The sequence below is a fragment of the Anarrhichthys ocellatus genome, unplaced genomic scaffold (genome assembly GCF_004355925.1).
Source record: "Anarrhichthys ocellatus isolate YVR2014 unplaced genomic scaffold, GSC_Weel_1.0 scaffold8, whole genome shotgun sequence".
In the NCBI taxonomy this organism is placed as follows: Eukaryota; Metazoa; Chordata; class Actinopteri; order Perciformes; family Anarhichadidae; genus Anarrhichthys; species Anarrhichthys ocellatus.
Window position 1 is genome coordinate 5,797,029 of NW_022280038.1, and position 10,628 is coordinate 5,807,656.

The following is a 10,628-nucleotide window of genomic DNA, read 5'->3' on the forward strand; positions in this document are numbered from 1 at the left end:
GGGGGGTCTGCTTTCTCCACTGACAGTTTTGTTGGCCTGCATGGTGAGCGCGCCCCCGGTGGGAATTTAATAAATTAACACTCTAAAGGCGTTAATGGTGTAATGCGGTTAAGCCATCGAGTGAGAAATACCAACACATGTGCGATCGAGATCAACCACAAACATCATCATCATCCCTGCACAATCTAACTGAACACATGATTAAGTCCATGTTGTTTGGGGGATTGGGTCGTTTTCCTGCCTCCCTGCTTCATGCAGCCGTTTTTACTTCTACTGTAAGTTCTCCCTTCACACTTTGAACAATATTTAATCTTGGCAGTTGTCTGAACGGCTAAAATACTTAATAACTTTTATCTTTACTAAGATTTGTGCTTAAACAATCAGTCAATTGATTTACATGCATTTATTCAGCAAAACTGCACAATATTTGCTTTTTCCAGCCTCTGCAATGTGAGGATTTGCCGTCATGTCGGACTGTTGGCCGGACAAAACAAACGTGAAGCCGTCAACTTGGGCTGTGAGAAATTATGATGGGTGCAAGAGTAGTTACTAATGAAAATACTAGTAGCAAACCTAACTAGGATTTAATTGTAAGGAGAAAACGCTTTGAGACAATGGCTGCTAAGAAATTAAACGTTAAGCGCATTTAAGTTCAGCTGTGATTTGCCGCTAAACTTTTCCTGGAGTCCAATAATAGGAGACAATTCAAGACTTTTCCAGACTATTTAAGGTCTCACAAACCGTTTCAAACGCCCCCAGATCTCCAGTGTAGAGTCCTTTTAGTTTCTACTCTCTGTCAGTGTGTCTGTCTGTGTCCTGCAGTCTGGCCCAGATCCTGCTCAAATTGGATTTGAAGCCATTAGTGTCCCAACTCGAAGCATATGTTTCGAGTTGCTGAGCATTTCATTTCACGAGACGATGAAGAGGGGGCTGAGGAAAAAAAGGAAAACATAGACGGCGCAGAAAAATAAACCAGACACAAACGGGGCTGGACCGAGTCTGCCGCTTACTTACAGACAGAGAGGGAGACGTCCCGTGCTCCGAAGAAAGCCCACTTTGACTTCAGGGTCACGTTCCTGAACATTAGTTTGTGACCGAGTGTGTGTGTGTGTGTGTGCATGCTCTCCATGCATTTCAGAGAGCGCTACCTTCCACACCACACAAAAGGTGCTGCTGTACTCCATCACGGAAATCTAAATATTCAGTCTGGGGGGGGGGGGGACATGAAAGCAGGGATTGTATTTCAAATGGCGGGCAACCCCCTCTCTGAAGCTTGTTTTTTTTCCTCTCCCTGTCTTTGCTGTCAAGAAAGGCAACAACTTTATTTATGTCCAAATACTGTGGATGCAGTGAGCGGGAACCCCCAAGCAAGTCGGATCATTATCTCTCAAATCTAAACAAGCCTTTACTTTCCCAGAACAGAGCGCGTATTCTATAAGCGCTTAAACATAGCGGGGGGATGGGCTTGTGTGTGTGTGTGTGTGTGTGTGCGCGTGCGTGCGCGTGCGTGTGATCCCGGGTTCCCCCGTCTGAGTTTAAGAACGGCAGAGTAAAACAGTGCAGGCTCTGTGGAAGCCAGGAAACAGCCTAATGTATTTATCCAAACACATATCTGCTGAGAGGCCCCGCGGCTTCAACACATCCCCTTCCTACCTCTTCCAAGTTTCAGGAATTCTGACTGCATTTCTGCACCTCAAACACACCGTCACTGTGTTCTTTTTCATCGCCGTGCTTCTCAGGAGATGCAGCGGCTGGAAGATCTAGTTCTCTGCTGTCTGACTCTTAATGCACTTAATAAACAGCAGTTTCTTTTACAGTATCGTCCACAATCTGTCGTCTTGCTGTCTCCGGATGAAAAACGTAAGCGTTTTAAGGATTTTCCTCTTTAACATCCGGCAGATCCGTTTATTTCCCCAACTTTGCTTGTTTCTCCATTTCCCTACAAAAGAGATATTTTATTTTTAATGCAAGGTTTCTCTGCTGCTTCTCTAACTGAACTATGCTTAAGGTCAACCGGTGCAACACCGCAGAATAAAAGGTGGAGATGAAACACATCAACACAATCTGTCAATCCTAAATAACAAATCCAAAAGTAACCAGCAAAAATGGAACCTTGCAGGGGGTACTTCATGTTTTAGAGCGGCGAAAACATTGTTTGTATTATCTATTATTTGCCTTTTTGAAAAGGAAAAAGAATTGAGGTAGCCTCTTCAAACTAGAATCTATTCAGGTGAATCCTCTGATGTCGTTAACCCCTGATTCCTATTGAAGCATTTGGCCTGATTTACTGTCGTCTCTGTCAACCATTAAAAACGGACTGACGTAACACGAACTGCTGGGTGACCTTGTCTCCTTCTGCACATTCGAGGCACTGACGCTGGCTGGCGCTGGCACCGCGGCTCACAGCTGAGGAATCCCAAAACAACACGGTGGCACAATAATGTGGAGGAAGGTAAGAGTCCCATTCAGCTGTTTACACCGTTACATAATTTGACGTTCTCCCCAGAATAATCCTGTTTACGTGAACATGATTATTCAGACAGAATTGTGGGAATCAGAGTGTTTCAGGGAAACAAAACCAAAAATAAACGTATTTGCCAGACATCCCCCAACGCGAGGGAGAGCGGCTGGTTTACTTTTCAGCTCTTCAGTCTTCACAGATTTGACACTGCTGCCCAAATATTCCTCCTCCTGTAATCTATCTGACATTAGTCTAAAAATGTCTCCTTTATGATATACATCTATATCTATATCTATATATATCATAAACTCATGGACTGAGTGTCAACCCCACAGGCCTCCATCGGTTTAACTGGATGCAGACGCCACTTCACTTCCACCTGAACGCAACACGATGATCTGAGCACACGTGCAGCCGGACCCGGATGAAGGAGCGATTAAGTGAAAGGAGGACTTTACAGCGTCTCTTATCTGATGGCCTCTAATGTCGATTAACAAGAGAACTCCATTACTTTCATTTAAGTCTGATCAGAGATCGTCATGATTATGTAACAAGAGATGCAGAAGCTAAACTTACAACTGCTGATTTTGGGAACAGTATTTCAGGATCTCCAAAGCAACTCAAGAGTTTTAAACTTGTGTTAAAGAAATGCTTCTTTAACAGTCGAGCATAAATCTGTCTTTGTTAACCTCCCTTAACAATCTGTGGCCGGGGGTTTTTCCTTCATAGAGAATAACGAGGCGGCTCGCCTTCGTCAAATTTCATCCGGTCGACAAAAGTCTTAGAGGTGTCTTCATGGAGTCTTTTAACAAGCAGTGCACCGAGTGGATTTGTGTCATTTACAACGGCAGCGGCATTACAGTGATGTAGCGGCGCTGTTCCTAATCAGCATAGTGAACCAGGAAGCAAGGGATGAAATGACACCATTGGGTATCACGCTTTCATGAGGCGCCACCAGTGTTTCGATGGTAACGTCTTTGCCACGTCAGCAAAAAAACAACAATTCAGTAAAGAAAACAAAACAGTCCGTGATCAGTAATAAACAGATATCAGTATTCGGGGTCATATTCTCAGTCTCAAGCATAGCTTAACCATCGCAGCTGATAATCTACTTCAGCACAATATTATTTGGACCACACCAGAAAATTGCTGGTGAACATTGAATATCCAAGGATTCACATTTTTTCTAAAATACACATTATACCGGAATTCCAGAATTACGCTGCAAGTAAAAAGTGTTTGCTTGAGGCAGTTGAAGGCATGCAACACATGCACGTGTGAGGAGATAACCCAGGTGGCATTGCACCTTTAAGGACAACAATGAAAACAAGCTTTGTGTTTTTACCATCAACAATATAAATACATGTCAGGACTTGGTTGTGTTGTTTTTACGTATATATACATAACAGTCACATCTGACTATAACAAAGACCACAATGGCACGTATGTAATTCGCGCATGGTGTTAGCGCAGGCTCTATTTTCTCACATTAGAGCCTGTTCGGTGTGTGACTTCCTAAAACTAAAATTAACGTCAAGTGTGAAAAATCACCGCCAACATGCTTCATGTTAAAGGTATTTTTGCAGAAGGATTTCATCCATCATTAGTTAGTTATAATATAGAAAAATCCCAAAGAGAAAGAGCAACAGGAATGTGTGGCGGCTTTTCTCCACTCGAAAAGAAAGCATGCATCTAAAAACAGCCAAATATGACCCAACAAAGAAGAAAGTTCAATAAAAGAGCAAAATAAAATGAAACGACACACAAATCCACTATGAAAACAGCAGACATGCAGCACTCTACGGCTCCCATTCAATCACTTCCTGTCCCTGCCACAGATAAAATATCTGAAGCACACTGTGCATAAAACTACAACAAAGAATCACTCAAAAATCTTGTTTAAAATCTTAAATCTGCTGTAACTGGGAGAAGACACAAAGCATGCAGCTGTGTGTGAGGCTATCTGTCCACAGATAAAACACACGCCGCTCTGGTGAGTGTGTGTGTGTGTGTGTGTGTGTGTGTGTGTGTGTGTGTGTGTGTGTGTGTGTGTGGCGAGGGCTGACGGGTCACAGCACTATGACCCACTAATGAGAGGCAGAGCATAACCGCATCAGACAAGAGCAACGCTAAGTAACTGGTCTGATAAATAAAATAAAAAGAGCGCCCTAATGCGGACAAAGCCCTCATGGACCACGATGACAACATGGCACAAACGATCACACTCTCGTAGGAAGCGGCGGCGAGCCTTCTGCAACGCAGAACAGGGAGGGAAACAAAGTCAGGGAAAGCTTTTTCTCCAATCTGTGTGAACCACCGAAAGCATTTAGTTCTCAGTGTTTTTTAAAATGTAACTTCCATGTTCAAACTTTGGGAACCAGTAACATCTCATTTCCTCAAATGTTACACAGCCCAGTTTGAGCTGTTTTTTTTGGTCTCCATCTGTTCTCAAAGTTTGTCCTCCATGGCCACCGTACGCTCTCTGAGCTTGAGCCAATTAAATGAGAGTATAAACAAAGACTCTGCATCAAACAGGCGCCTGATTGGCTTCCTGTTGCCCCTCAAAACTAGTTTTCTGCAGTCTAGATTATTACACGTCAAACAAAACCAGCCTTAAACCACCAAAACATAAAATGTGAAATTAAATGAATTAATTAAGACAATGGATGAGCCCTGGATGAGTGCATGTTTAAAAGTTATATCTGTCCATTTAAGATTGTAAACGAATGGAAAGCATGAATGAATTTATTTTGGCAGTTAAAAATGATTCTTAATTCTAGTTCCCATGGCAGGCGATCCAGATTGTGTGCGACACTTACATGTGGACATGTGGAGGTTGGAAGCGGCTCTGGTTGATGTTGTAGTGTGTGAAGGCCTGCGTGGGGTTGGAGCTGTACTCGTCCACCGCGATGGTCACTTTGCCATGAGCCATCCTTCCGCCGTTTGGACATGAGACGCCGTTCGTTCACCGGGATTCAGCAGCGAGCCGTGCGGCGGTCATCCTTCAGAGCCGCTCAAGAAGCCCAGGAAGTCTCCCAGCAGCAGCAGCAGCAGCGACCCGGCCGACCGACTCGACCACGACACACTGCAGTCTGCACCGGCAGGAGAAAGGAGACACACACACACACACACACACAGCTGCTTCAAACAGGAACACAAGGCAAGCACACACTTCTGAATACACTGGTAAGAAGGTAAAAAACCTCTGTGAATAAATAAACACATTTTTACTGTTCAGAAAATAAAATGCAGCCGCAAAAACAGATGGCTTGAGGAGCTGAAATGACTGTGAGCACAAGGAGAGCACACATGAAGTAAGGAGGTGATCTTTTTATCTTTGTCGATTCATTTCAATCACACTGTTTGACGTGATCAGTACTTCATGCCGCAACAACAGTTTTCTTGCTTGCTTTGAGAGCAAAAACAGAGTTGTTGTTTTTTTGCTGCGTCATAATTTGATTTTGGAAAACAAATGAATTCCTGAAACCATTAATCATAAAATCCTAATTAGAAAAAAATGCAGCGAGGCAATTTAAATACAATAATTTTTGTATTTTGTTAAGTGACTAGAAATACTTTCAAAAAACGAAACACTGGACCGTTAAGGCTACAATTTACAATCTGGAAGGCACGTTGTTAATTGCTGCTCTGCTGCTCATAACCCAGCTGGTTTTAATACAAACTAATATAATCAAATCTAGAAAATGACTGCAGGAATGGCCTCCAAGGAATTAGCCTGTTGAAATTAAACCAAGCAAATGGTCAAATATGCCTTCAGTAAAACAAGACATTTTTCACACAATGCAGGACACACTCAACAAACCCCCGAAACATGCAGAAATAAGACAAAGTTCTACTTCTCTTCTTCCAGGCCCGATTATGAAAAGAACGAGGAACGATGAATGCAATCTGATAGCTTTGCAAATCCGTACAATAAAGACTACAACTGGGCAAAAAAAAACACACTTCAATTCTGGAGGGAAAAGCAGCTAAAATGCTGCACAAAGTGTGGTTTTCCTTGCATCCTCAGAGCTCACTCACCGGGCTTCTCTGTGTGCGTCTCCTTGCAACCCCTGAGCTTCCCTCCTGCCTGACCTCCCTGACTGATAGTGAAGTGGCCACTGTGGGCTTCACCGGCTCTTTATACCAGACCTCCTGGTGCAGCCACAAGCATTTCAACAAGGGAGAAAAAAAAAATCAATTTGTCATTTCTGGAGGGTAATCGGCAGCTCCGGAGTTCATTTGATGGTTAAATCCTGTGATGCAGTGGTGAGTAAAAAAAAAGAAACTCCAGTTGTTGAATATCGTAAAGCAAACAACCTCCCCAATTGAACCTAGAAAAACTGTCCTATTTTTAGAGAAGCATTGATTTATGTTTTCTGGGTCAGCTGGATGCTACTTCCTATGATGTGTGCTATGAATTTAAGTCACAAAGATTCATGCCAGCCGAGGAGAAAAAAAAAAAAAGGAGGCTGAACTCAATTCCTGCAGATGGCACCAAAAAAAAAAAAACCAGAAGAAGCTCACACACTTCAAGTCTTTACATTGAAAAATGTTGTAATGCCATTATTCCAACTCCCATTTAATCCGTGCTGCTGTAAGTACAAGAAACAAGTTGGCAGAGCTTCCTGTGCCTTTAAAAAAAATAGATTAAAATCACTTGAATTAAAAGCTGCCCTGTCAGATGCCTTGAACACTTCCCCTTAAGCAATCTCTTCTCTCAAAACAAAATCTAAAAAATGTGCTCTTTTTTTTGTGCAAATGCAGGCCGATTTGTGTGCAGCATGCTCCACGGTCTCCTCGCCGTGTGTGTGTGTGTGTGTGTGTGAAACTTGCCTTCCCCGCTTGTCTGTCTCTACCTTGTGGCTACAGTAGCAGCAACTAGCTCCGTAGCTTAGCTTGCTAAACCTGCCCTGGCACTATATTTTTTTTAATTTTATTATGCAGGCTGTAGCTTCACACTGATCTGCTTTTCTATAACAGGGGTGCACACGCGCGCACACACACACACACACACACACACACACACACAATATACAGTACCCCCCTCACCAGCTACACACCAAATAGCTTACTTCACGGGTAGAAAGCCCTCCAGTACGCAGAGAGGGTAAAAGGCGAATAAATTGACCCTTACTGATAACATGCATGCATATATAATATATATATATATATATATATATATATATACATACATACATACATACATACACACACACACACACACACACACACACACACGATGTGTGCTATGCACCTCTTGCAGTTAACCGCTTGCAGAAATGTACACAAAAAGAAAGGAGGTCCGTGCAAGCCTGAACTCTGCTCCTGCAATCATAAAAAACACCCAAAGGTGGTCAGTGTCACGGCACCGCCGCGCTAACCTCTTGCTCGTCCTCGTAAATGACAAGCCACCTTTTAACCGACGGCTTTGTGTCAGGAATTTCTTTCTTTTCTTCTCCCCGTCTACCCCTATCTCTCTCTCCCTCTCTCTTTCTCCCCCCTTCCCTCCCTCCTCGGGTTCTCAAAGCAAAGCGGAAAGGTTGCTCTACCTTCGTCGTGTAGGTTTTTTTTTTGTGCGTTTTTATATCTGGCCGGAGAAAGAGTGTCGGGTCGGGGTCGCCCTCTACGCGGCAGCAGCGGCGGCGGTGGAGGGACGCGGGTCCATGCGGCAGGAGAGCGGGTAGGTTCGTCCGTCCGGGGGTTGCGGCAGTCTGGGCGGTTAGGGCAGAACCTTCGACCCGGCGGGACCTCGGCTGGCTCCTGTGGAAAGAAACCAGACAAGAAAGCGAAGAGAGAGAGAGAGAGCCGGAGAGGCGGGCGAGAGACACTGACAGACAACAGAGAGAGAGAGTAAGAGCAGCCTCCCTCTGACGGAGTGCAGTGAGTCGGAGCTGCCACTGGGGTCAGAGAGCAGAGAGAGCAGGAGCGAGCACAACCCCCCGCCACCTCCTGTGCGCGCGCCCTCACCGGCGGTCTCGCGCGCGCGGCGAGGCGCGAGATGGGAGGGGGGAGGAGGGAAGGAGGGGGGCGGTCGCGTAGTCCCGCTCTATCTCCGTGCTGCATTCACTTGCTGTCGGAAATGAGATTGCTACTAAATTGCATTTAGACAGCAGCGATTTGGGATTAAATTAAGGTGGGGTTTTTGTTTTAATGAAGCCAAAATGCTCAGTTAAACATATTTAATAAAAAATGAATTGCCCCACTTTCTAATAATACCCATTCATAAAGGGTATTATTAGAAAGTAGGGCAATTATTATATACATTGATAAGCTAACTACCTCATGAAGGGTTTATAAATTGTAGATAACATAATTTAATGCTTAATTTAGCTTTAATAACTATTTGTGTTGTTGTCCTACACTTAATTTGTCTGGAATACATGTTTGTTTAGAAATAAAGTTGTTTGGTGTCATAAATGGTTAATAAATAAATTGTTGAAGGGGACGCCCATTATTCAAAATACATGTCAGTTAATAAAGCTCAAACGATTATAGACTATTGACTTGTCACATATTTTATCTTTCAATAATTGAATGGTTTACTTATGAATTAATAACTTAGAAGCTTTATGGCTTTATAAAAGCTGAATAAAGTTTGACGAATAAACATTTGCTGCAGCAGGATGAAAACCAGCCTCAGGTTTTTTTTTCTATACAACCTGGTAATTAAAGGCTCCAGTGCTATCTGCTTATTACTGATCTATAAAGCATTAGTAAGTGATGTATTAGCCATTGGCTATTGGAGTCACAACGTACAAGTTTTAAAGTGCCACATTAAAAACGTGGTGCCAAATCGGTTAAAACATCTTCAACTTCTCTTATTTGCACTTTCTCTTTGTATAACAATTCTCAAATCAGGTAACAACCCCCAAGCAAGCCCTTCAACATCCGCACCCCTGATTACTTTAATCATGCTGGAGACATCCTATCCTAAATTGACTGTTTACCCTCAGTGTCTTTCATCTCTATGTGTCTTCTGTTGGCCGTAAGAAAGGTTTTACTATGGCATGTTTACTTCAGGCTGTGAGGCTTCATGACATGGCATAATAAGAAGGTTATTGATCTTCTCCCATGAAATCTTATGCAGTATTCAATATTGTGGTTGCTGCACCTTGAACTCAGCATACACTGCCTCGTATATAAACCAGCACACATGCTGAAACTAATCGATTGTCTTGGTCATGATGGACACTAATGGCGAGATCCGGATACAATAGATTCTTTTTAAAATTGGACTTATTGAAATAATCGGGGCATCTGAACGCCACAGACTTGCTCTTTATTTGAGCTTGAACTAACGTGCAGTTTCCCATACTGAAAAAAACTGTACATTAATTCTGTGCAACTGTTGACCTGAAATATTTCTTCATAAGATCACAGACATGTGGGAAAACGTTGAGTGTAGAAGGTGTTGTAAAATCTATGATTAGAAGACAACACGGCCCCTTTGGGTTCACAAGTAAACAATACTAATGAGTACCTGTGGGAGTCCTTCACGCAACCTGAAATGGGGCAACACAGTTTCCAAACTCGGAAAAGCAGCAAATTGGGTGTAAAAACAGCATCCTGATCATAAGGGGTTAACTCCTTGATTGTCAATTCACTAAATTATACATGAAGTCTGGGAGAAAGTGGTCTTGATTTTGTCTCACATGTGTTGAAATGTAGCATATTTGCTCAAATGAACAAACCAAACTTCAATAATTGAACAACAGCGGTTCAATTCAAAATGAGGTTTCCTGTCTTCAAAGTACAAAGGAACTTGTCATACTAAGCTTAAAGGGTTGCTTACTAGTTTTCCGACCTTTTTGATTTGAGATTTGTTTTTGTAGCAACCTCACTGTATTATCGATGTTGCATTTTACAAAGTCAACAAGCAGCCTTACGTTTATCCATGATTAGGATGGTAATTTCAGTCTGTTGGTGGGTCTCACAATGAAATATCCCAACAGCAACTTGATGTCATGAATTGTTTTACAGACATTCATTGTCCCCAGAGGATGAAGCCTTCAGGCTTTGATGACTCCTTTCTCTCTAGCGCCACCAGGACGATGACATTTTGAGGTTTAGTTAAATGTCTTGACATCTTTTGAAGGAACTGCTTTGAAATTTCCCAGATGATGACTTTAGTGAATTGCTGACTTTTCGTTTACCAGCTGTTCAA

At 42.8% G+C, this 10,628-nt stretch overlaps 1 protein-coding gene across 2 annotated transcripts in view; it reads right to left on the reverse strand.

Annotated features, from left to right (window-relative positions):
- mpped2a (metallophosphoesterase domain containing 2a) overlaps positions 1-8,407 on the reverse strand; it is a 21,637-nt gene extending 13,230 nt beyond the window's left edge. The window contains exons 1-2 of one of the 2 annotated variants that reach the window (XM_031848289.1): positions 8,014-8,407; positions 5,281-5,553 (exon numbers count right to left, since the gene is read on the reverse strand). In XM_031848289.1, coding sequence (XP_031704149.1) covers positions 5,281-5,393 — 113 coding nt within the window. In that variant the 5' untranslated portion in view covers positions 5,394-5,553; positions 8,014-8,407. Of the gene's footprint in view, positions 1-5,280; positions 5,554-6,502; positions 7,284-8,013 lie in introns of those variants that run through there. The other variant, XM_031848290.1, reaches the window with a different exon arrangement.
- Between the last annotated feature and the right edge of the window lie 2,221 nt (positions 8,408-10,628).